The following is a 27,500-nucleotide window of genomic DNA, read 5'->3' as shown; positions in this document are numbered from 1 at the left end:
GTAATCTTTAACCCTATGTGGAGTGTAAAAAGTATAGGCTCCCGGATCATGCGAGGCGCTCAAGACACGGCTAGGCAAGGAATTTGTCATAAAACATATCCAAAGCACACTATCGATAAATAACAAGAGTATTGAGGGTATGGGACCTCCATGTATGGGGCCCATAGACTAGAGAAGGGCCTCAGGTAGAGGGACTGTTATAGAAATTTCCAAATAACACCTGTTGACATCTATTGATCATTCTACTCCATTGTTACGATTTCCCTCACTCACGGTTTCAACAAGTTTGTTTCTGTTCTTTTCATTTAGTAATATGTTTTGTTTATTTGTTGTTATTTCAAAATAAAAGTTATAAATAATTTGTCATGAGTCAACAGGGTCACCATAACATCACAACGTTCGTAGTGTTGAATGTGGTGCAGAGGGGTGAGTGGCGGTGGTGGTGGTAATGCATGGACTTTCCAGATCTAAAAATATATTTTGACGTCAGGTGGAGCAGCGCCGTGGCAAATGACCAATGAAATTTCAGAAAGAATTGGTTTGCATCAAAGCGCCACCTTTTGATACAAAGAGAGCCAATCGCTTAACGCCATTTTAGAATCTTCTCTGAATGTTTTCTCCGATTCTGTATCCAAAGTTATTTATAGATATGTAATGGCGACAAGTGACTTGTCGAATGAGGTTAGAATATTGTCAATAATTTTATATTATTAAAGCTCATAAAATGGCAGTCACACAACCTGGTAAGTTGTTTTTACATATGAATTATATTCTGCATTTGAATTCGTTATTATGAGAAACCAGTAGCGCTCAGATCCACGTCATCGTGCAGTCAACTGGCCCTCTTCATTCCTTGTCGACCTCACGTAAACACACTACACCGACGATGGTAGGAAGAGCCGCAACGGTGACGGTGTCATCATGATACAAAACAAATTGATCACGATGGAGGGGAGGTTGAATAAATTGTCAATCCAAAGATAGCCGCAAATAACCACCTTTGATTAAATATGTGGTGACAATATAAATAGACGCCAGGTGCTCGTACCACTCAATCATCACTGGAATAATTTGAGTTTTGAGTTTGAGCATGACCTGACTGACACTGACATTACACACACTCACTGGGTACGGTTTACTATTCTCATTCTCAGCCCGAGTGTCATTTTGGTTACCTAATTTTTAAAAATATATGTTTGATTTGGAATAGAATGTCTTGTTTTGAATTGATTTATCTTAATAAGCCCTTTATTTTCACATTCAGCCTCAGCCAACTTGCAACTTGCAATTGGTCTCAATTCGGTCTCTGTACTGTCACTGTACGTACTGTAATAATAATTCATAGACTCTAGTTCTAGCAATAAAAATGCCATGAACTTTTCTTAATTTTGAAATCGATGTGTATGACTTACACTTGCAGGTCTGATAACACAAATTAATTGTTATCGGCTATATATTATAATTGAAATACTCTCAAATTAACGCAAAATAGTCTTCTTTATAAACTAAACACATTTGTTAAATCAAAATCACCAGCTTGCATTCGATTATCAGACCTGCAATTGTAGCTATTTGCACATTTCTCAAATAAGTATAAAATTAAAATATAACAAGGAAATAATCTGACCCAGATGTAACATGATAGAAATTCTGTTATTATTAAAGGCTGTGGTTATTGTCTACAGTTATCCAGAGTCGATTCTGAATATCTCTGAAGTTATTCAGGAGTCGAGTCACAATTACAGTACTCAGTTATTCAGAGTCGAGTCACAATAACTATCATGGAGTCATCAAAGATTGAGTCACAGTAAATGAGTTATCCAGAGTTGAGTCTCAAGGATAATATTTTTTATTTGGCTTTAGTGTAGAGGCTAGGGAGACAACAAAATATATTGGTCTGATGTAGACCACATTTTTTGGTCTCGATGGGCAATATTGATGATTTTGGCTAGAGTTGGACACCTCGCCAGTTTTTGCTAGCGAGCCACATTATCTATATTTCTTTGTTTTTATTTAGCTATTTTAAGCTACTTACAGTACAGTTGCATTAGTAGATTGAGTACAGTACTTTTATCATTACTATATCCCATAATACACAGCTTTGTTTTTGTCCCTTTGTGACAATATTAATTCTCTCTCTCTCTCTCTCTCTCTCTCTCTCTCTCTCTCTCTCTCTCTCTCTCTCTCTCTCTCACACACACATACACGCACGCCACCCCTTCTCTTAATCAATGGGTGGTTTGACTAATCTCCACATTCATTCCGTCCTGGACCGAAGTTCAAATATACAATTCGGAGCGTGTCAGACGAAATGCAGTGCAAATTACAGTCTGTTTCAAAACTCAAAAGTTAATTTATTATCATAATAATCATGGTTTTAAAGAATTATCATAATTTCATTTGTTTTCAGATTTTGATGATATGGCTCGAATCAACAGCAGTGATTTGGCAAGGTTTGTCCAGAATTTTGATGACTCAGCTGCTGATGAATTCTTCCGACAAGTAAACATGCAGCAACCTCCAAATCAGCAGATGTCCGATGGTCGAAATCCCTGTAAGATTTCCTCCTAAATTTATATTTCATGACATAATTTAGATATTTTCAAAATGGCAAGTAAATTTATGACAAATGAATGCACACTTTGTGAAATGTTTCATTTGAAATTAGCTTGTGCCTACAAATGGATTCTTTAAAAAGAGCATTTATAATTTATCCATCATTTTTTACAATAGAAATGTCTTCTTTTTTTTTTAGTACATGTGTTTGATTTGCGTTTTTCAATCCTGTCCTTTATTTTTTCTTTGTGCACTTCCTGTCTTTACCCTTTTCTTTTAAAATGTCTTCAATTTTTTTTTTTTTTCAAATTTCTACAACAATTATTAAATTTCCTTTTCAGTTCATTATGTACCTCCAGGGACACAAGAGACAAATGGCCCAATGGTTTTCCAGCCAGCACCCCTGATCACCAATGCCTACCCCATGCCCCCACAACCACAAAGGGAAGATAACATATGGGTTGAAATTTGTGAGCAGCCTAAGTCGCGGGGTCTTCGTTTCCGATACGAGTGTGAAGGAAGATCTGCCGGAAGTGTGCCGGGAGAAAACAGCACAAATGATCACAGAACATATCCAACCATCAAGGTAATGATTGCCTTATATTTTTATTTTTGTCATGCTCTTTTACTTCTACTTTAAACCATATTCCTCTCCCATCCCTTCTTCTTCTTCTTCTTCTTCTTCTTTTTTTCTTCTAAAGGGCAAAATATAATCTTGTTTCTACCTTGAAGGCTTTGTTTGTTTTTGTGTTACCACCAGAAAGTTATAGAATTAAAAGAAAAAAATGTATAATATTAAAAATTTGTATTGTACTTATCTTGATTGTATGTTGGTATTAATGCTTTTAAAAAGATCCAAACACATCTTACGGAAACCTTTGACCCTCTAATTGTAAGGAAACCTGATTAGAAATGTATTCTTCTTTTTTATTTTTTAGGATATGTTTATAAGGATAAGAAATCTGCACAATATGTTTTGTTTTTTCATACTTTACCCATTTGCTTTTCTTTCATCTGTACCAGATTCACAACTACTCAGGCCATGCTATCATCGTCGTGTCATGTGTCACTAAAGAAAACCCACCTCACTGTAAACCACATCCTCATGCCATTGTAGGGAGAGATTGTAAAAAGGGTGTGTGTACCTTGCGAGTGAAAGATACAAGTGAAAAAATTGTGTATGTACCCCTAAATAATGTGTTTAACGTTTACCCTTTATGTATTTCCCGTTGATTTTAGTTGTGCAGCATTTTTGTTAACCTAAAGTTTTAGAAATTAAACAAAATATATAAATTATTTTATTTTTTAAAGCCATTTGTACACATGACTTGTTACAGCAGCTCTGCCATTTTTAAAGATTTAATGCCATGAATAGATTTTTTCTTTTTCTTCCTTTTTTTTATTTCTTTTTGAACCAAAATGGAACAGTTGTATTTTTTTTAAATGGTGGAAGAGCTCATCGTTTCATACAAGATATTTCAGTTGGAAAGAGAATTACGTTTTGATAATTTAAGTTCTTTTGTTTTGTTTTTTTTGGGGTTATTTTCAGGTTTCCAAATATTGGTATTCAGTGTGCCAAGAAGAAAGATGTGGAAGGAGCATTGAGATTGCGTAAAGAAATAAATGTGGATCCGTATCAAAGTAAGTTTGATAGTCATTTCATCATAATAAAAACTGAGTCCAACAGCAGACCTGGTGTAAAGATTTTATACACTAGGGTCCTAATGAGCAATTTGTATTGTTTTACACCATAGAAATCAAGATTTGTACTCCACTGAAATCACTTTTTGCCCATTAGTGGATAAAATTTCCATTTTGTTCAACCATAATGAAGTTCTTTCCTTTCTTTTATCTTCGTCTTGTCCCCATATCTCTCTCTCTCTCTCTCTCTCTCTCTCTCTCTCTCTCTCTCTCCCTCTCTCCCTCTCTCTCTCTCTCTCTCTCTCTCTCTCTCTTTCTCTCTTTCTTTCTTTCCTTTAAAAAATTTTTTTTTTTTTTCTTGTAATTAAAACGGTCTGTGTGAAAAAATGAATTCATACAGTGGTGCACTTATTGAACCATAGTGCACTGATGTATATTTTTCACAGAACTGCCTACCTTCATATCCTTTCCTGTTAGGAAAAAACCATGGACAAGACGCAAACTGTTGAAAGCCTTTATCAATCTTAATGACCATTTTCTCATTTCATGGGTTTTTGGGAGTTTCCATCTTTAGACATGGATGAAAAAGTAGCTAATTGGGATATTTGAAATTTGTAAAAAGTGTCTAAAAGAGCAGAAACAACCGATTCAGAAACCATCAAGTTTTGCCAAATTTAATCTTTCTCTTCATTATTTTTACAGCTGGGTTCAGCCATGCACAGTCCAACATTGATCTGAACGTGGTCAGATTGTGTTTCCAAGTATTCCTGCCAAATGACCAAGGCAAGGTCACCAGAGTCATACCTCCAGTGTGTTCCCATGCTATTCATGACAAAAGTAAGACATTGGGTCATTAAATAGACACCTCAGCATCAAGTAGGATTGAGATGGCATGTCTCTTTTCAGTTTGCATTTGTCAGGATATCAACTTTTGCTCATCTCTCTTTAAAACAAAAAGATTGATGTCCTCGGTGAAGAATTTCAGCATGTTCTACAGTATTAAAACTTTTTTTCAAGGTGTTCAAGTGTGATGTATTAATCTGGAATCTGGATGTTTAGTTTATTGTATTGTTCAAAATATATGCTCAATTGTAATAATTTTTTCAAAGAGAAAAAGTCTTATGATAATAAGGAAAATTCCATTGACTTATCTTAAGGGAGCCTTATGGCACAGCGCTATAGTCTTTGCTTTGTACTCAGAAGATATTGAGTTTGATAACCCGCCGTGCTGTGTTCCCTGAGCAAGTCTACTTGTCTTGGTTACACTGCGTCTACACCTGGGTCATTTCAGTCTTGCCAAAGAAAAGTTATCCCTTTGGGATAAATATATAAACCTGTAAAATATCTGACAGTTGTCTATATCGACAATATCATCACAATCTTTTTATTCTTTTATCATCATTTTCAAATTGTGTAAGCATATTATTCACTAAAACATTGGTGCCGTACATTGTATTGAAAACTTTCAGACACTTTTGTCAACTGCCACTTACAGCTCTGAATATAGGGCATTTTATAATTGTATTTATTTTTATCCCTTCATTTTTTTGTTTTTTGTTTTTGTCTAGAGTCTTCCAAAGATCTTGTCATTTGTAGAGTTGACAAAAGTTCAGGGAAGGCAAGGGGAGGAGATGAAGTGTTCTTACTCTGTGACAAAGTCAATAAAGGTAAGCAGTTCAATGTGAATATTACTTAGGTGCTACATTGATTCAGGCTTAAACTATTCTTCAGCTCATCTTTATCAAAACACGGTTAAAACAGTCATACTTCACATTAAATTCAGATAGATGGGAGAAAAGCTCTTGGCAAGCCCAGTCAGGAATGACAATGGCAAAACTTTTCTCGAGTTCTCTGCTACTCTCAGGAAATTAATTGTTTTTCTGAAAAAAATAATTAGTATACTTTCAAACAGATTTGATGATGATCCTATTTATTTATAATTTTTGTTTTTTTTTGTCCAATCTTCCTTTCCACTGTAGATGATATTAAAGTGAGATTGTATGAAGAAGATGATCAGGGCGTCGTACAGTGGGAAGACTTCGGTGACTTTGGACAGGGAGATGTTCACAGACAGGTGAGTGCTCCATGAAAGTGATGAAATGTGATCTTATGTCTAGACACGTTAGATGAACGCCAAATGCATGCTGTTAGTTTTACATAGAATTGCAATGCATTCCTCTTTTTCTTTATATCTGATCCAGTCGTTTACCAATGCTTTCATCAATGGTGATATGATGATCAAAATAATGACATAATTTGAATTTACACAAGTCTCGGTTCTAATCCGATCATTTTATAGTGACATGTTGTCATGGTTATGAACACAATTTGTCTCCAAATGATTTAAAGTTAAGTTTATGTGGCAGAAAATGTTTACCTGTTATTTAATTATTGCAGTTATTTTTTTTCCAGTTTAACCTAAGAAGTTTCCTCTTGGTAAATTTTAATCTAGAATTATGTTTGTTTTTGTTCTTTCCTCCAGTACGCCATTGTGTTCCGTACTCCAGCCTACCATAGCCAGTATATAATGAAGGCAGTGGAAGTTCACATGCAGCTTGTACGTCCCTCGGATGGGGAGTCCAGTGAGAGTATTCCCTTCACATTCATGCCTGAAGACCCAGGTAAGTTATTCTTTGTTTTGATTTTTTTAACAAATGCATTTAGCCTATCTTATTATTTCTACTTAAAGGCTGGAGAAGATGATATTTCCTTTCATCCTGATGTGTAATTGAAACAATTTTAATAAATCACATTTGTTTTTTTATTAAGACATATATTAATCATGTTCATATCTTATTGATTTCAACTCTTTGTCAAGTTATCACTTAGTTGTATTTAAGTTGTTGGGCCAGACCGAGTTGTTTTTTAAATAAGTTTTTCATTAATGGTTTTATGTATATCAGAAACATTTTCAAGTTTTCATATATAATTTTCATTTGTCCAAACTTAGTTTTTCAGTATGTCATTTACTTATTGTATTCATCATACTATATCCTATGTTGTTTACTATCTCTCAGATCCAGACCGAATAGCTGAAAAAAGAAAGAGAAAAGTTCAAAAGTTGTTTGATTATTGGAGCACAACTAGCGGTAAGTAGAGGATTTACTATTCTTATTTTTTATCTTTTAAAGAAGTATTTTCTTTTTGCAAAAAATTTTTTTTTTTCTAATGGCCATTCACTCACTCACTTGTTCTCCTGATCAATGTGTTGTTTACAGAGACATGAGATATGATTTTGTGGTAAGGCAGTGATGCCAAAACTCCGGTTTCACCGGAAAAAACTCCGGTCTGGAGCAAAAAATTCCGGGCTCCGGGCAACTTCTGTCAAATTCCGGTGAGGTCAATTTGTTCCAAGGATACCCCCCCCCCCCCCCTTTCCAATAGTATTACAACCATCATCACTACCACTGCTACTACAACCACATCATCATTACTACCACTACTACTACAACCATCACCACCACCACATCATCATCAGTACCACAGCTACTACTGCAACCACCACCACCACATCATCATCAGTACCACAACTACTACTGCAACCACCACCAGCACATCATCATCATCACTACCACAATTACCATCACCATTACATTCACCACCACCACATCATCATCACTACCACTACTACTACAACCACCACCACCACATCATCATCACTACCACTACTACCACAACCACCACCACCACATCATCATCACTACCACTACTACTACAACCACCAGCATCACATCATCACTACCACTACTACTACACACCACAACTACCACATCATCATCACGACCTCTACTACTACAACCACCATTATCACATCATTGCTACCACTACTACTACAACCACCATAACCACATCATCAATACTGCTACTACTGCAACCACCACCACCACCACATCATCACTACCACTACTATTGCAGCCACCACCACCACATCATCACTACCACTACTATTGCAGCACCACCACCACACATCATCATCACTGCAACTACCACTACTACCACAACCACCACCACCACATTATCATTACCACTACTACTACAATACCACCACCACCACCACCACATCATCATTACCACTACTACTACAACCACCACACCACCACATCATCATCATCACACCACTAATACTTCTACAACCACCACCACATCATCATCACTACCATTACTAATACAACCACCACTACAACATCATCATCACTACCACTAATACTTCTACAACCACCACCACATCATCATCACTACCATTACTAATACAACCACCACCACATCATCATCATCACTACCACTAATACTTCTACAACCACCACCACATCATCATCACTACCATTACTACTACAACCACCACTACAACATCATCATCACTCCCATTTGTACCTCAACCACCAGCACCACCACATCATCATCACTCCACCACTACTACAACCACCACCACATCATCATCACTCCACCACTACTACAACCACCACCACATCATCATCAATACCACCACTACTACAACCACCATCACAACCACATCATCATCACTACCACCACTACTACAAGCACTACCACCACCTCATCTTCATCACTACCACAACTACTACTACAACCACCACCACCACCACCACATCATCATCACTACCACTGCTACTACAACCACCACATCATCACTACCACTACTACTACAACCACCACAACCACATCGTCATCACTACTACTACTACTACTACTACTACTACTACTACTACTACTACTACTACTACTACTACTACTACTACTACTACTACTACTACTACTACTACTACTACTACTACTACTACTACTACTACTACTATTACTACCACTACTACTACTACTACTACTACTACTACTACTACTACTACTACTACTACTACTACTACTACAACCACTACAACATCATCATCACTACCACTACTAATACAACCACCAGCACCACATCATCATCACGACCAGTACTACTACAACGACTACATCTACAACCACCACCACATCATCATTACCACTACTACTGCTACAACACACCACCACATCATCACTACCACTACTACTACAACCACCACTGCCACATCATCATCATCACTACCATTTGTACTACAACCACCATCACCACCACATCAACATCACTACCACCACTACTACAACCACCACCACGTCATTATCACCACGACCAAAACTATTACAACCACTATACCTCCACCACATCATCATCACTACCGCTACTACTTCAACCACCACCACCACCACCATACCATCATCACTACCACTAACAACAACCACTATCACATCTTCATCATCACTACCACTATTACTACAACCACCAACACCACATCATCCTCACTACCACCAGTACTACAATCTCTACCATTAGGTTTTGGCCCTTTACTTCATTTGAAATAAGGAAACTTTGGGATTGTATTTGGCAATGTGTTTATGTATCATAAAATAATTCTAATCAGTTATCTATTTAGAACTATGCAATATGTAAACACAATACCATTCCAATTCCTTTTTCTTGTGTACGGAAATTCCTCTTTCGGCATTGAAATTCCTACGAGTGGTGTCTGAAACTCCTGTGAGCCATATTTAAAGTTGGCGTCTCTTGGTAAGGGCCACAATGAGAATTCTGTAAAAGTTGGAATGCAGTTTTAGAACAACTGCTTCAATGAGCAGTTTGAAATGGTTCAGCATTTAATTTTCCATCTCTGGAAAGCATTCTCATTCGATATCCTCTTTTTTCCTACTCCAATGCACTTAAAATATTTGTTCTGAATTATGAAAATAGTAGTAGTAGTAATAGCTACTCCAACCACGCGATTTTGACATCAGCACGTTTTTTTTCTCTCAAAATATCAGTCTTTTAATACTGACATTTGCTTCATAATTGAGCTTGAGCTAGGAACATATTTTAGCACAGTATAAAAGTGCAATTCTTATTCTTTCTAAAATGTTAAATTTGTTTTTATTAGTGTGGTTGGAGATATAGCTTAAATTGATTCACTTTAGACACCTTTTATCTGAACTTACAGTGTTTTGATAGCCAAATTATACCCCTCTAGCACCCTCCACGGAACTACCCTAATTATTGGATTTATTCACAAGTGGTGCCAATTAACTTTTAAAGTTTGTATCAAATGAAAGCCCATCCTCTCTTTTGTCTGTTACAGGCGGAGAAGTGAAACTAAAACTAATGGTGCCTAAGTGAGCTTTTTAAAATTATTTTACTTTTTCTTAAATGTAAAAAATTGTTTCGTTATATTGATTACATTTACCCTCCATATTTTCTATACAGGTGGGGAGAGAAGAAATGCTGGAAATCCCAGTGTTCGAGGTCGTCTCAATTCCATGTTGAAAGCGTCAAGAAGAATTAAGAAGGAGCCTAGTGCCACAGGAGGTAAATATTTTAAGATGCAATGTTCGTATCATAGCAAGTTGCAACATGTTGTAAAATTATTCCTTTTATTATTTTTATGATTGAAGAATTATTTTAATTTTCATCCATCATTTCATGTTGGTTGAAATACTTTTGATATTTGTTTTGTTGCCAATTCAGAAGGAAAAAAATTTACTGAACTTTTACACGAACACATTGAGCGACCTCGATCTGAACGCTGGATTCCAGTTAGGAGATATTACGTACTTACCTTTTATACAGAGGATTTTTTTTCCATACTAAATTCCATAGATATATAGAAAATTGGCAACCTTGCACTCTTGCACGGAGATAGAGAACATCGCAGACAGAAGATACAGGTAAGGAATAAACTGGGTTACTGTGATGAGGTTGTTTCTATTTTTTTAAAAATTTTGTTTTTGTTTTTTAATTGAGTTGATGTAATATTTTCTCTTCTCTTCCTCAGGCCTACCAGAATATTCCATCAATAACACAGGTGCCACAGGTGTCGGTGCTGATGGGATCATTGTACAAGCCACAGGTGGGGACAACACATCCATAGGAAGCGTCGCCATTTCATCCATATCGGCTGGCAGTATTAATTCCAGTGTCATTGACGAGTTGTCTGGGTTGTCCAGCAGTGATTTGAGTGTCGTATCCACGGACAATGGTCATCTGGTCATCTCTGTCTCAGGTGGGGAGGGCAGTGGTCTCAGTGTGGACAGTATCAATCTACCTCCAAACATGCTGAGTGGAGAACTCATGAACCAGATTGATGTTCAACAGCTCAATGCTTACCTACAGGTATACTTTGATTATGATCTATTTCTTTATAATACTTGTAGTAAAATGTTTTCCTCTGGGTGGGTTCTTTTGTCCTCCCATAATGGGCAGAGAGGTCACTTGTTGTGTTTTCTATTCTTTTATGTGTCTGTTTTCCATCTTGCTTTCTGTCTTTTGTCTTTTAATGAGAGGATTAATTTACTCAGGCTCAAAACCCGTCTTTAGTCAATAAAATAACAAAAATAGTAAAAAGGTGTTTACATCACTTGAATACGGAAAGCGGACATAAGTGTATAAGGCACACCTTGCTGGCAAATGCTAAGTCGAAGTACAAACAAATAGAAGCAATCGCTTGCTAATTAACTTATTTATGCAGAAATTTTTAAATACTTTGATATTTAAGTCCAATATATTAATATCAACAAATTAGGAAATTTTGAAAAAGACTTAATATCATTCCTTTCCTTTTTATTTTAAACAACAGGATCATGGTTCTGGCAGTGAAATTCTTCTTGGACAGCCGACAGTTGAACCAGGCCAGGACCCCAACAACATTTTAGTGATGCATAACCAAATGGAGACCACTGAGACAGAGGCGGCACTTCATGGATTGAATCAACACATGGGATAACTGTGGGAAAGTGTCAGGGTACACATACACACACACACAAAACACAGCAACACGGCAGTTCCTCTGGTTGTGCCTATCTGGCTGTCATGTCTATCCTAGCTGTGTGAAAGACACACAGGATGACTCCCAAAATTTCACTCATCACGAATATGAAGAATTTTGCTGTGAAGGGTAACCCGGCAGAAAACGAGTGCTGTTATGCAATTAGTAAGACAAGATTGTTTATCTGTCCTCTTGTCTCGATGTGCAATTCAACAGTCTATTGCAATCACTCTTTATCATGTGGTTGGTGAGCTTGCATATAATTTATACATATATTAGTATGTATGTGTGGATGAATCTCTTACTTAAGTAAAAGTATGCAGGTTTGTATTGAGTGAAAAATTCACAAAGTAAACTCAGTAGCAGGTCATGAAGAGTCTCGTCCTGCGCTGGGGTGTTAATCAACACAAACATTACTTGCTCTTTGGTTAGCAATTATTTACAGAAGAAAACAGCTTCCTTGTTTAGCAGTTTGACTTCAAACATTTATGATTTATGGGTTATAGAAATACATTAGGTAGCCCGTAGGTATTTTGTTATCTTTTTCCTTCATACTTACAGCATCAATAAAAGACCACTTGATTGAGGTCGAAAGATGCTCCAACCCTAAACTACAAAGGTAGAAGAAGGGTACAGAGTAAGGTGTGACAAAAATATAACGTATAGTCATTCTCATTCATTCTCGATAGAGTGAAAGGTTTGAATCAGTGTATGTGGGGTGAAAGAAATGCACATTGTACTCAATTGTTTAAGAAAACATTTTTTTATATTCCATTTGTGTTGGTTTAAAAAAAAAATTTTTTTATTGGGTTCACAAATCAAGTCATTTTATTTCCTGCTTCCTATTTTCATTCATTTTTTACAATTTATAGATAGTGTGAGATAGACAAGTGAGACGCTTTACTGCTCTTAGAAAAAAGGTTTACATGATACATGAATGTAGAGTAGATTATAGTGCCTTCTGGTAGGTTGTCTTGTCAATTACCTATAGATTATCTTCATAACTTGATTTAAGTTAAAGAGCCTCACTCTTAAACAGTCTCTTTTAAAATCAGAGACAATGCAGTCAATTTTTAGTGGAGATCCACAGTGAATGTAATCTTCAAGATCTTGGTTTTTGAAGGGTCAGTATGACTCATCACATGTGTCTGCATTACGAAATGGTTATTTTTCCTTCTCATTGGTGCATAAAATGTAAATTTGTATGATAAATCATGTTTCATGTTCATCCGTCATGATCTGGAATTTAATTTCATACAAGGTTTCAAAGTCACTTGTCACCAGATTTGCAATGCATTGATAACTTGATCAGGACCCTTCTTGTTCTTAAGTTTAAGATGTGTACGGAAAACAATTGAGTCTAGCTGTCCAAAACTCGTTACGTCAATTTTTTTGAATTTTTGAAATACCTCCATAAGCTAAATTAAGTATCAACTATCATTCATAGAGTTTTCTGTCCTTTGTAATCAACTTTTCAAGCTGGAACTGCCAATCTCAATTATTTATTTATTTTGTTATTTTTCTACTTATATTCATTTTATAGACCAATTATATATATATATATATTTAATATTAATACACCCATATCGGTGTTTGGTCTCTAAATCTTATTATCCATTCACATGGAAAAGGTTTGCTCAGCAAGTTTTAATAGGGGATACACAAAATATAATTTAATGTACACAAGTTATTGCTTTGATTTTGACGTTTTGTTAGTCTAGGTTCCGAGTGTTTCAAATTACCTTATCACTGATGAAAGTATCTCAATCATACATTGTGGTAATGAAAGAAATAAATTCCCTTGGTGGGGTTCCTGACATCCCATAGAGGGTATGGAGGCACTTACTGTGTCCTATATCCCCCTTTATTTTTTCCAACATGCCTTCTCTCTGTCTTGGAATGAGATTACTTGGTTTTGTCCTGGCCGTGGCTGGATACCCTGGCTGGGAGGGAAGCAGTCAAATGTGTAGTTAGAGTTCTTTGGAGATGATATTTTTTTCATCTCTCTGTTATGCGCTGTATTGTTTTTGTTGGTTTTACATATAAATTATGATTTGTAAACATTGGAGAGTGTTCCTCTTAGTGGGGACCTGTCCTTGTGTCAGGATGAGACATCTAGGTGATCTCGAACTAAGTACACTGATGGTGGTATACTCTTGGAATCTACACCAATTCCCCTTTGTCTTACTTTATCTTGGGTGCTTTAATTCTAGAACATTTTATGATCTCATTTTCGTCCTTTTTACTGGCATTGGTATGACCTACATGTGTCACAGCTCTGTAAAACCCTTAAAAACAAAGAAATAAATTGCTCTTTTCTTCCAAAAATCCCGATTCAGGCCTCGAAGTGGGCCGGGAAAAGCCGGGAACTTTATTTTGAAATTTCCCGACCTGGAAAATCGGTGAAAATTGTCTGGGGCCGGGAAAAAGCCGTGAGAAAAATTTAGGTGAACAACAACCCAGCATGTATTCTTCCGCGTAATCATTACCCAACCTGCGAACGATCGGCTTAGAGCATGGCAGCAGCCTCTTATGGTTTCCTCACACTACTAGGCCCTATGTTATGACGATCGACCCAATCAGCAAAGTCCGGTCCGCATTCGTAGAGTACACAGACTATTACCATGTTTCCTGTGCATGACGTAATTATAGTGGTTTAGAGTCATCGCTGAAACACTGGAAGACGGCAATGGGATAGTTGCGTCAGTTGTTGAATAAATTATCCAGGCACGGTTGATAAGTAAAAAAAACAAATTATGTTGTAGTTACATTTGAAACAAACAAAGTATATCACTGATCTCGTCTCATTGAGATATAAAAATCAAGAAAATCGGCCGATAAATAAAAAAGTTGCTAAAAAAATCGAAAATAAACAAAAGCAATTTTTAAAATCGAATTTATTCGTAAAACAGTTGGTTTTCAACCGATTTTTCTGAAACAAGGACCAATGTTCTTCTTTTTTCAAGCCGATTTCAACAATGTGACTTTCAAATTCCTCAGAATTATATTTTTTACGTTTAGATTTTAGCTTTTAGGCCTACTCAAAAAGGTGTTATATTCCTTGCCACTTGCACAACAATAGCGTAATACATCGACGGCGAGAAGCGTCTTTGTTTCGACCAGCCGGTTCGGTTAGATAGCCTGTGATTGGTCGAAGACTTAAAGACGCTTGATTCACTCAGTCGACTCATCATTGTCGACAAGACAAGAGTACTAGAAACACACATCCCTCCCCTCATCTTAGTAGTAGTGTGAGTGTGTGTTTTTTGTTGTTTTTTTTGTGTTTTTGACTTGGTCATGAATGCGATTGTTAGCTAAGCTAAGAAAGACGGTCGACGTCCTTGGGCTACTTTAATTAATTTTCGTGACTTGTTATTCAATTATTTGGAGATGGCAGATTAAGGTCGTTTACTCATTGTAATTTGTACTAAGTTTGTTTTGTCTGTCTCTAGATTAACTAGCTTTATTTCATTCATGTGCTATTCAATAAGTAGGCCACAAGTCTTTGGACCCTACTTTCTCTCTCATAGTAATATTCAAATGTCTTTTTCTCTCTATTTATTTCTCTTCTCTTTGTCTCTTTTCTCCCCATTTTACTCTCTCTCTCTCTCTCTCTCTCTCTCTCTCTCTCTCTCTCTCTCTCTCTCTCTCTCTCTCTCTCTCTTTTTTATTTTTAAATATTTTTTTTGCATGTTGTAGGAGGCCTAGACTTTACAGGAATACGTCCAAGTATTAATAGCCAGAGTCAATATCTTTCTCTCAGTCTCAGCCACTCTCTTTTTCACTCACATCTCTCTCTCTCTCTCTCTCTCTTTTTTTTTTTTTTTTTTTTTTTTTTTTTTTTTTTTTTCCCCACGGATGGTGTAGGCTTAGATACTGGATGGCTTGTTATAGTAATATGTACTACGAGTCAATAATTTCCCCCTCTTTTCTGATTCTCTCTCTCTCTCTCTCTCTCTCTCTCTCTCTCTCTCTCTCTTATATATATATATATATATATATTATATATATATATATATATATATATATATATATATTAGGTAGTGGTAACTGGTCTAGAATTGATGAATATCCTTGAAAATTACTACCTTAAAATTTTCCCTAGAGCCTAGAACAAACCAGGAAAAAACCGGGAAAAAGCAGGGAAAAATATTTTCCTGAATCACTTCTAGGCCTGCCGATTTTAGTCTTAGAAAGCAGCAAAAACATTGCATGCGAATTCACTAGATAACATCTCTAGGCTTAATAGAACTTTTTGTTTGTTTGATGATATCTTGGTTTTTATGAAATGGGTCTTACTGTTTTACTCTCTGAAAAAAATATGTTGTGAAAATTTTGACCCGAAATTCGTCCTTCAAATATTGATCGATTAAAATACACCCCTTATCTTGTTGAAATCTCTCAATTCTGGGACTTCTATGAAGAATTCCTTGAAGTCTCAGTGAGAGTTTTAGGTTAGGTAAGATGAGGGTCATTTTAATAGAAGGAATTTGAAGGACGAGTTTTCTGGCCAAAATTTTTTAATGTGTTTGTTCAGAGTTCGGCAATCCAGTTTTCACACTCCTATCATTATCAAGTCAAGATTTTAACACAACTGATATGAAATTGAGGGACATAATAGTAATAGGATGAATGAAGGCGAAGTAACTCAGTTCTCCGTTGTTGTATTTAGGCCACCAGTTGGGTGATTAGATCTCACTAAAGTCCATTTAACAGACTATTGATGCTATGCGCTAAGCAGAAAACTCACAGCATTTGCCAGCCAGATAAAACATTCAAACACACAAAAATATATGTATAACCTTGAGCATTTATATTATGATTGATAGAATTTAGTGAGAACAAATCATAAATTTGGCTGGCTAAAAACAATAACAAAGACCTGAGTGACGTCGATTTCGTCCATTCTATAAATGTCAAAGGTTACTCATAATTGTAGTGTGTTGATAAGATTTTATCTGGTGGGCAGAAGAGCTATTTTACCTAAATGCCAGGGCTTAAATTTTTTATAAATGGTTTTGGAACCCTTTAGAACTATAACCAGGTAATCTGTTTTCCTGCTTCAGTTTGAATCCAACGTGTAATATTTATTGTGCCTAATCCCAACTGTTATGAGGTTGTTTGCTGTATACAAATAATGTCCTTTATATTGTTTACCGTCATGTGATTAAACGTTTTATGTCATGAAGTTGAAGCATTTAACTATGATCCAAAAAAAAGGAGACCTGTGTTGTTTTTGTAAAACATTACACATTAATATGATTGAACATTCATAGTGGCTTGTGTTTTAAATTTGTTGCTTATTCATATACTATTCAATTCAAAATACCCATTTTTATGTATTATATTATTGCCATATTTTAAAGAGAATTTTTAAAAAGTCTTTATCACATTTATGACCTGTCTCATCAATCTGGTATTATGTCTGATTGAGCTAAGTGAAAAAAAAATCGTTGGATGGGTGGGTCTTCTGACCTCCCATTGTCACCTTTTTGTGTCTTCTATCCCCCTATATACCTATTTTCCCTTTCCATGTCGCTCTCTCTAACGGAGGGTGACAGTCAAATGTTTAGTTTCGCTTTCGAAAGATGGTATTCTTTTCCTTGTAAATCATCTCTCTCTCACCATTATATTCTTTTATAATTATTAGTTTTGAATAGTGTGTAGACATTTGAGTGTATTCTTCATAGCAGGATTCTTTGCTTGTGCTTCTGGATACGACTTTTACTTTTATGTAATGTCAAATTGTGCATGTTGATGGATTGCTAGTGGATTCTTCTTTTCCCTATTTGGCCCAGTCCCCTTTGTCCTTTTTCTTTGGTGCTTTAAACTTCATAACTACAACTTTCCTCTTATCTTCTTCCTTTATTCTTTTGCTGAAATGATTTAACTAATGGTGTAGCAAGTGGTGTAAAACCCTTAAAATTAAAACAAATACCAAAAAATACAGTTCCCTCGAGTCCACTTCTAGAAGTAGCTGACAACAATGATATAGAAAGGCAAATTTATTAATTAGCTAGCTAGCATTTCTTTTGCGTCAGTAAAAATGCAGATTATGTAATTTCTGAGCTACAGGTGAAAAGAAAAGAGAGAAATCAACTGCTTTTCCATCATGTCGCAAATTAAGGCCAAACTGGACTCACCCCTTCATAAGCATGATGTTCACCCCGACATAATACCGTTTTGGAGGCATTAGGTCACTTATAATTATAAGTTAACTACTCCATTCCTTTTGCTTGGGTGTATGTGATCATTGTAATATATTTGAAGAGTCTGAACGTATGTGATCTATTTGCTGTTGTAATTCAATTGGCTCATATTATGCTGGTGTATAATATATATATCATTATTATGCGTTTCTCATGGAGCTCAAACTAAACTACTGTATTATATATCATAACTATTCACCATATTTTCATATGATCATATTTGGAATAGTCGTCTTGTTTCATCAGCTCCTATTTGTAAATAAATAAAAAATTTTTGGACAAAAAAAAGTGTTTTGTTAAATTTATACCCATATCTATTTTGGGGATATTGTTATCTAGATTTACAGCCTTGCCAACTTTTCAGAGACAAAATTATGGAAAGATTGTTTTGGGCAAATTTGCAATTCAAATGACTATGTGATAATGATGGTGGTGGTAGAATAATAAAATTCAACCAAATCACTGTGGGAGTTGGGATTGAGGGCAGTCAGAAGGCCTATGGAGAGTCGATGTTTTTCCTGGATTTTATAAGGTTAAACAGACATTAACAGCTTGGCACACTTTGGATGGGGAGTAAAACTAATAAATAGAGGTGCCTAAATGAGTCAATAAAATGCAGATGAAGATAAAGGGAGTAAATCTGACTCATGAACGAACAACACAAAACAAACGACGTTTCGGCCCTTGGCCTTTATCAAGTAAACACGGAATATTCCGTGTTTACTTGATAAAGGCCAAGGGCCGAAACATCGTTTGTTTTGTGTTGTTCGTTCAGGAGTCAGATTTACTCCCTTTATATCTCCATTTGGATGGGGACACTGTTGGCAAGTACTTTCCACTGGATCTAATAGAACTTGCTACCCAATCACTGTTGAATGGACTGGGGTGGGGGTCAGAAAAAATTTCGACTACAGCTGAGCCTGATACAGGTCCCTTTGTGAGACGAATGCTCTAACACTGGATCCTTCCTCTTTTATATATTTTATTTTATCAAGGGCACAGATGAAACATCTAATTCCAAAACAAGAAGAGACAACTAATGAAGAAGACAACAAATATTTCAAGTAGAGATTGATAGTTTTATTTGACATAGTCATAGTAACAGATTAGTAAGTCACAATGATAGCACGTTTCTGAAGTCGGGTTAGAGGTCACTTATCTGTTTTCCCTTTCCATATTGCTCTATCTTTGTTTTGGATTGAGATTGCTTGGTTTGTTTGTTTGTTTGTTTTCCTGGTTCTGGCAGGGATCCTTACCGGAGAGGAAGACAGTCAAATACATAGTACTTTTTTTAGAGATAATATTTATCTCTTTTTACTGTATCGGTTTTGGATATTGGATTTTGTACTTTGTAAAACTTGAATGTATCCTTCATAGCGGGATCCTTTGCTTGTGCCTGGATGGGACTTTAAGGTAATGTAAAAATTCCCTTTTCGACCAAGTTCCCTTTGTCTTACTTTATATTCAGTACTTCATATATACAACTTTCCTCTATGATCTTCCTTTTGGTCGAGTGTAGCAGGTGCCCTAAAACCCCTGCTAAAAAGCAAAGTAACAAAAAAAAAAAAGACAACAGAGGTGAGATAATATAACATTATAAAATGACTACTTTATTTCTTCAAAAGTATGGAATAAGTGTAATTTTGTGGAAGACAATGCGGCCTAATTAAAAACGTATTGTCAACACCGTTCAAGACATGCCAAATAGCCGCCCATTGTAAAAGATTTCCCAGGAGCACAACTTTCATCTAGTGAGGACATCAGAGCCTGCAATGTGAATAGAAAAGGTATAATTTTAGAGAAAAAAAAAAGATACCTTATAATATAATAATAAAGTATTTGCTGGATTCTCGCACAAACTTGGGAGAAGTCAAAAAGTGTGCGAGAATCAAAGTATGCCTAAATCCGATGCTCATGGGAGATAACCAATACACAACCCATTATTCAAGTATTATTTCCTTCTTACTCTTTTTACCAGCAATATCGTTTGTTTGGGAGTATCGAATTGTTTTCATGCACTATGGATTCAGTATGATATATATTTATAATACAGGGAAGACCAAGAAATTGGGAAATTGGGGCCAGTTTTTAATTCTCCCTCCTACAAGGCAAGTCGAAAGGCCTCTTCTCTTATGATGAATTGCGACCACAAACTGCTGATACATACTGGCACTGAGCGCATATCTACTCTGTCCAGCTTAAACCCATCCCAATCAAACTCATTTTTGAATTGACATCTAAAAGTCTCTTGATGGAGTCACTTGCCCTTTAAGAAATGTTATTACCTTGTGTAAAATATAACCAATTGACGTTTTGATGACACTACATATTGACAAAGCATTCTGTAATATGTGCCTAGCGTGTAGTTATAACAACTTATTATATAGAAAAAATTTGGTCACCCAGCACCAGAGTGCCTTATAGCAGAGTGTGCTAGAATCTGGCAAGTACTGTATAAGACAACACCTCAAGTTTTAAGTACAAGCATAGATGCAGAACAAAACTCTGAAATAAAAACGTTGGGCCCAAATAATATAACCAGTTTGCCCAAAAGAAAATGGTAGGGTGGAATTAAACACAATAGAAGACGTGCACATACTTACAGATCTGTTGATTATACTAATAATCCACTGCAGGTATTTTGACTCTTATTGTTAAGCCATTTCAATCTTAAGTGGCGGGTGCTTGTTTTCGCAAACTAGCTCTGTGGGTCTGTCTGTCTTTCAAGCAAATTTATCCCTATGAACTTTCACTCATGCTCCAACCAGTTCAACATCTTCACCTACAACAGGATCAACATTTTGGCATTGCTACAATGTTTTTATTTAAGAATTTTACAATTGTCTTGTTTTATTTTCATTCCCTTTTCACGACTTGACTCTGTAGTTTGTTTCGTGTTTGTTGTGTTCACAACAGTTAGATAGAGAATTATACTGTAAAGAAAAAAAATAAGACACGGCTAAAATTTATATTATGGGGTTTTATGGCATAAAAAACCCAAAAAACTACCTTGGGTGATTTCTGGTCCCCTCCCATGAAGGCAAGGCAAAAGCTGTTTGTTGAATGAATCCATGCCAGTTCCACTAAAGCAGAAAAAATAGACAAACAAACAAAAGAACAAACCAATAATGAATGATCATCACTGATAATATTGATGTTATCTTTAAGGTTTGAAGAGATTTAAAGTGATTTATGACACAATAAGACATTCAATTTCTTTTTTTTTTGTGGAACTAAAACCTACAAGTGCCTATAAGAGTCAGTCAAAATGTAACTAAAATATAAAGGGTAAATATAGCTCCTTTTAGTGAGACAGTACTAAAATATGACGTTTCGGCCTTTGTCAGGCGCCAAACAAATCATGCAGGTAAAGATGAGAGTAAAAAATAATTTAAAGTTTTTTTTTTGTTTTTTTTTTTAAAGAACCCGCAACATTTGCGGAGAAATACAAGCTATTAGGAACAGACAGTCATCAATTATACTTATTATACATTGTATTGTATTTTTAGATTTGCTGGTAATTCTGTGCTCGATGATAAAAATATAACATTGGCTTTACGGAACAATGTTGATCTACCTATTTTTAAAAGAATAGGTTAGAAAGGTTATAATTACTTGATAGTATCAAGAGAGATTAAAAATTATATCAACAGTTTTTGTTGCATATGAGATTATTACCACTTGATAGTATCAAGAGAGATTTAACATTATGTCATCAATTTTTGTTATGGACATGCTAAAATTGTGTAGAATAAATTATACTCGCAAAGAAAGTCAAACGTGAGTATTACGACCTAACAGATTTTCTTCGTATTCATTTGAGTCAATGGATGATAGAACTAGCCTGAAATCAAAAGAGGGTTTGTTAGTTAATCATATACCAGTCTGTAAAAAATAATTTTATAACTTTTAGATTTGCCAGTAATTCAGTGCTCGATGATAAAAATTTTACATTGGCTGTTTGGAATAATGTTGATCCCCAACCCCATTTTCTTTTTTTATAATAGATGGAGCAAAACGGCTTCATTGAGTATAGGCAAATAAAGTAGAGATACAAAAATCTAAAAGATCCTATACAAGCCAGTAAAAATGTAACAAAAATATAATGAGTAAAATGGCTCATTAAGTAAGACAATACTTGTCTCTGGTAGAGCTTTGTGGTCGAGTGGTATAACACTCAGTTTGTCACATGAAGGTCCCAGGTTTGAGTCCTGTTGTAGGCGGTGCATAGTTGAATCATTGGAAAAGGCCCTTCACTCACATTTAAAACCAAATTGTGGTGTAAAATAAGTGTCAGTCTCTCAAAAGAAAAAATACCAACAAAATGTAATAGTACCTTAGAGGCATCATGTCTCGTCCTACAAATAAAGTGTTGATGTTGGCTTGGGACCCCTTATATAGCACTTATAGCAAATTAAGTGAATATTGTTACAATAAAAACGTAATTTAATGAACCGAATCTTGTTACAATAAAAACATAATTAAATTCAATGAAAAGTCTCATGACATCAAAGACTTTGCTTGAACTGGCAAAATAAATGAGTTGTCCATTTGAAACATAATTTTTAAAAACTGAAAACAAAATTGAGCAAAGAGCTCAATCCATTAACACATGCATATTCGCACTTGTAAATATAATATATACATTGCACAATACAGAATATTGACGTTAATCAGAGTGTTGTTTCCTTACCCTCATTGCCATCAGATGCTTCCATGAACTTCAAGGCCAAAACACCGCCATGTTTCTCTGGTTTGGCTGTTAGAAACTCTGATTCTGAAATAATCACAAAAACGTTTTCGTTTGTATCACAAAACAAACCATCACAAAATCAACTAGGCAACGGCATCTCACAATGCTGCGTGGAAGGGCATAATTGTTTTACCCCAATCTCCTTAACTTAGATGTGACTACCTGGATATAAGCAGTGATGTATACTTCAAGATTGTTAGCATTAAAAGGTGTACTTCATGACTGGAGAATGGTTTGCTTCAGAAAAAGTATGAAGTGCGTTGAGCAGGGTGAAACCTTGTAATTGTGTTATAGTAATCAGCATATATTTTTTAAAAACCCAAAACAAACAACTTAATTTATTAAAATAAAAAATAACAACAACAATAAAACAACTGTTATTTGAATCATACCAAGAAAATCCCTTTTAAAGACTTGAGGAAGGGACACTGTGAGATCTTCAGATGATCGTATCCCATCAGAACTCGTCTTGGCTAGAACTGTTTGCATTATGTGTTCACCACAACCTGTAGAAAGGAAAATAAGTTGTGAGTACATTTAATTCGTAACAAATGATCAACATTTTGGCACCAAAATTAAAAAAAAAAAAAATGTGGTCTACTTTCTCAAACAGGTATAATGATAAGATGATTAGAGAGATTGAAAATTGAATACATTTTTTTAAAAATAACACCTGGAGTGTTTTTTTGTTTTTTTTTTAAAAGGAGAATAAGTAAAAAATAAAATTAAAGTGTAAAAAATCGAAACTTCATATTTCTGATCTTTTAAACATAAAATTCACTTTTCCAACAACATACCTCTTTGAGACAGTAGGTTCACATCTCAGAGATGCAAACTATTTATTCACTTTGTCACATATTTTGATAACATTTCTTCAAATAATTGTCTGATAATAATAAAGAATATTTTCCATCATATTCAGAATAGGGGGGAAATGTGTCATTAAAAATTTTTATTTTAAATATTTAAAATCCAGCATGGACCCCACCTCAAAAGTAAAATTGAATACCTTTCAGGATGTCAGAGACTTGACAAAAATGCATAAAAATCAAAGGTTTTCGTATTATATTTTAATATTGGCACCATTTTAATGGACAAAATTCGTAATAGTTGGCATCTCTGCATATTGCATATCACTGAATATTAAAGGACTTTTCATTCCTCTCACAAACTAGAAATAAATAGAATATGTCACCAATTAATTCGAAAAAGTGTTACATCATTTTGAACCTGATGCTTAAAATTCAATTACAAACAAGTCCAAATAAATCTTAAAGTCTTTCCATTGACATTACAACAACCAATGATTCCTCACCTGAGGTAACAACTGCTACTCCAGGTTTATCATCCGATGCTCTATTCTGTGCCCAGCAGCCAGCACCATACATTGATATCTGGAGGAAATTAGTTCGTCCTCATTTAAATCATTTTACATTCATTTTTAAGCATGATTTTTTTTTTAAAGTCCAAAACAATTGACCATTTATATAGCACAATATTCACTAAACGTCAGAGCTGCCAACCCCATCTGATGAGAATGTGTACAATGGGACCTCAAAATGGGGTAGATTTCATAAAAATGGGTACAATCCTGAAATCGACGGAAACTAACCATTGTGAAAGTAAGAGGAAGGTACACTTACATAAAGTCACACCGCACAAGCTCAATTGCAGCAACAATGATGTTCCCAAGACTATAATCCAATCCATTCAGAATTCTACCTCCCAGCATGAAGATCATAATTGGTCAAAAAATATATGACTATCCACTTGGTCACCAAGGTTTCTCAATAGGCTAGTAATAATATGAATTACAACTAAAGAAAACTGAAGTGACTCTGTACACTGAAAATGGGTACAATCTTGGTAGAAATGCGTACAATCGCTGAAAATGTGTACAATTCCGCATTTTTTGCAATAGGTTGGCAGCTCTGCTAAACGTCTGCCAAGCACTTTTCAAGGGGTCTCTAGCCAATAACAACACTTAACATGTAAGACAAGACATTGTGCCTTTAAGGTGATATTACAATTTTTGTCTCAACAGAGGCAAATCTGCTAATGGTAAGCTCCTCGCTTTACACCTCAGTGTGGAAACTTTTCCAAGGACTCAATTTTGCACTGCTCAGAGCGGGATTCAAATCTGGGATCTTCCAATCTGAAATCGAGTGTCATACCACAAGACCACACAAGTCCATACCTCTGATGTTTACAAACATATGTCACCCACAGTCTCAAGACAGTATTATGTCAGGGTGATGAAGATGCCGAAAATTGAACCTATAGTCAAAAATATCACTCATAAAGTGGCTTTTTAAATCAAAAATGGAACTTGGTGAAAAGAAAACAAAAACTTTGATCACAGATATAAAAAATATAGCCCTTTCATTTTTTTAAAATGTTGACTGGAGTAGAGTGTTCAACCCAAAAGGTCTGTGTACGGGTATTTTGTTCTGTTTTGAAGCTGTTATAATATTCATATTTGTACATAACTTATTACAGGATATCGAAACGTCTTCTGATCCTGCCAGGGGGAAATTCATTTACATATCAGTTAATCATTATGTATGTTATAATGATGACTTATTTTCCACTGAGAACTGCCTATGTCAAAAATTACAAGCAAATTACGTTGCATTAAATACAATGCATTTGAATATACATATTTAAATTTTAAAAAATAAATTGAGCTTTTATATAGCGCATTATCCGCTAAACATGATCAAAGCGCTTTACAAGGGGTCCCTGGCCAACAGGTACACCTAACATGTAGGACGGGACATGACGCATGTTAGGCAATATTATAATTTTTTCAGAGACAACGCTGTTAATGACCAGGTACTCATTTTACACGAGAGTATGGTGAGAGAATGTGAGTAAAAAGCCTTTTCCAAAGACTCAACTATCTGCCGAGCGAGGCTCAACCCAGGACCTTTTAATCCAAAAGTGAGTGTCATACCACAAGACCACGTAGTCGCATTTAACAATTTAACCAGGGATGCCCTATGCTAAAAAAAAAAAGCCTGAAATTTTTTCTTGTAAAGTCCATATATGAAAAGATTTCGTGAAAAGCTTCTCTTCATCAAATGGTATCACCCTTAAATCATAGAGGGGATATATCTCCATCCACCTTCCGCTGTTGCTTTTCATTTTAAAAAATCAACTCACCGAACAAGGTCAGCCGAAAAAATTTAAAAAGTCAATTTTCTGGATTTAGTTAGAAAAGGGGCATCCTTTATTTATTGTTTTTTTTTTTTAACACAAAAGGGCATTCCTGTTCAAATTAGTGACATAAGCATTGCTTTACAGGAGCCCTGAGATATATATATATATATATATATATATATATATATATATATATATATATATATATATATATATATATATATATATATATATAGCTTACTGGACCAAGCCTTCCAGGATGTTTTAACCATATCCCACCACTCGAGGATGCTGCTGCCACATTGCCATCTTGATCCACACATATGGCTCCTACAGTATCTTGAATAAGCTCAGAGGGAGTGGATAAAGTCTGATGAGAAAACGACAGATTTAAAAAAATAAATTTAATCACCAATCATGTCTCTGTTGAAAGACGAGATGTTGAACTGCTGAGATAGCAACTCCAAAGTATGAACATATTTTTAAATACTAAGATTAAAAATTGAATTTTTATATTGAGCAACATCCACTAAATTTCCACAAAAGCTCAAAGCACTATACAAGGAGTCCCAAACCGACAACAAAATTGATTATTTAGGATGAGACATGACACCTCTAATGCTGTTACTGGTAAAGTATTCATTTGTAACTGAATGTATTGAGATGATGTGAGTAAAGAGCTTTTTCCAAGGACTCAACCTTGCATTGCCAAGAGTGGGACTTGAACCACTGACATACAGAACAGAAGCTGAGTGCCATACCATTTGACCACAAATCCACACTATAAATGAAAACAGCCAGGATCATATCATAGTTGATTTCACGTACTACTGTGAGCGACTTTGTGTCGCTTTAATGATATATAAAAATTTATATTGTGTTTTAAATTTGGTATGTAGACCTGTAAATGAGCTCTATAAAAATTGACTGAAACTGAAACTCACTCTGAAACTCTTTGTATCAGAAAAATCCAAAGAATCGAAATGAATAGTAAACAGCAAGCTCGCGTGAGCAAAACAATGGTAGAAAACTAATTTACGTGGGAATTAATTAGGCTACTTACCATTGTTTCTTATAATTAGGTACCCAATCAGTGAAGAAACGGTCAAGCAGCTTGTTTACAACGCGAGGCAATCGAGATGTGCTTGTAGCAATCATATAACTTTCGATTTGAAGGTGTCTTCATAACGCACTTCCGGCGTTCGCATTAAACTTTTTCATACTTTAAAGTTCCACCAAGTAACTGTGGTCAATTTTGGCTTAGACGAAACAGAGAAATTTATCACTCGGCAGCTCAGTTAAAATTGGCTACCATTGGGATCACGACAGGTTTGG

General features: G+C 35.4%; 2 protein-coding genes across 4 annotated transcripts in view; one reads left to right on the top strand and one right to left on the bottom strand.

Annotated features, from left to right (window-relative positions):
• Nucleotides 1-627: 627 nt before the first annotated feature.
• Nucleotides 628-14,541, top strand: LOC144963175 (putative transcription factor p65 homolog). Its single transcript, XM_078896898.1, has 13 exons — nt 628-743; nt 2,411-2,554; nt 2,898-3,142; nt 3,580-3,734; nt 4,106-4,197; nt 4,900-5,034; nt 5,766-5,864; nt 6,177-6,271; nt 6,680-6,818; nt 7,215-7,286; nt 10,484-10,585; nt 11,052-11,389; nt 11,853-14,541. The coding sequence occupies exons 1-13, from the start codon at nt 725-727 to the stop codon at nt 11,997-11,999; spliced, it is 1,782 nt and encodes a 593-aa protein (XP_078753024.1). The 5' UTR covers nt 628-724; the 3' UTR covers nt 12,000-14,541.
• Nucleotides 14,542-19,839: 5,298 nt separating this feature from the next.
• LOC144963174 (threonine aspartase 1-like) overlaps nt 19,840-27,500 on the bottom strand; it is an 18,390-nt gene continuing 10,729 nt past the window's right edge. For 2 of the 3 annotated variants that reach the window (XM_078896896.1, XM_078896897.1), the window contains 6 exons: nt 26,407-26,535; nt 24,319-24,397; nt 23,396-23,509; nt 22,944-23,027; nt 21,260-21,333; nt 19,840-20,017 (listed from right to left, as the gene is read on the bottom strand). In XM_078896896.1, the coding sequence (XP_078753022.1) occupies nt 19,931-20,017; nt 21,260-21,333; nt 22,944-23,027; nt 23,396-23,509; nt 24,319-24,397; nt 26,407-26,535 (567 nt within the window). In that variant the 3' untranslated portion in view covers nt 19,840-19,930. Of the gene's footprint in view, nt 20,018-20,853; nt 21,033-21,259; nt 21,334-22,943; nt 23,028-23,395; nt 23,510-24,318; nt 24,398-26,406; nt 26,536-27,500 lie in introns of all 3 variants that reach the window. The other variant, XR_013643575.1, reaches the window with a different exon arrangement.

Source organism: Berghia stephanieae, chromosome 1 (assembly GCF_034508935.2).
Source record: "Berghia stephanieae isolate SIO BIC M18660-M18661 chromosome 1, UCSD_Bste_1.3, whole genome shotgun sequence".
Classification (NCBI taxonomy): Eukaryota; Metazoa; Mollusca; class Gastropoda; order Nudibranchia; family Aeolidiidae; genus Berghia; species Berghia stephanieae.
The sequence above is the reverse complement of the archived record's forward strand: the minus strand, read 5'-3'. Positions and strand labels throughout refer to the sequence as shown.

What these genes read in the sequence shown, in the direction of transcription:
- LOC144963175 (XM_078896898.1), top strand. An exon ending in CCATGCTATTCATGACAAAA is followed by an intron (nt 5,035 to 5,765) that starts GTAAGACATTGG and finishes GTTTTTGTCTAG; the next exon opens with AGTCTTCCAAAGATCTTGTC. An exon ending in TTATTGGAGCACAACTAGCG is followed by an intron (nt 7,287 to 10,483) that starts GTAAGTAGAGGA and finishes TTTTCTATACAG; the next exon opens with GTGGGGAGAGAAGAAATGCT.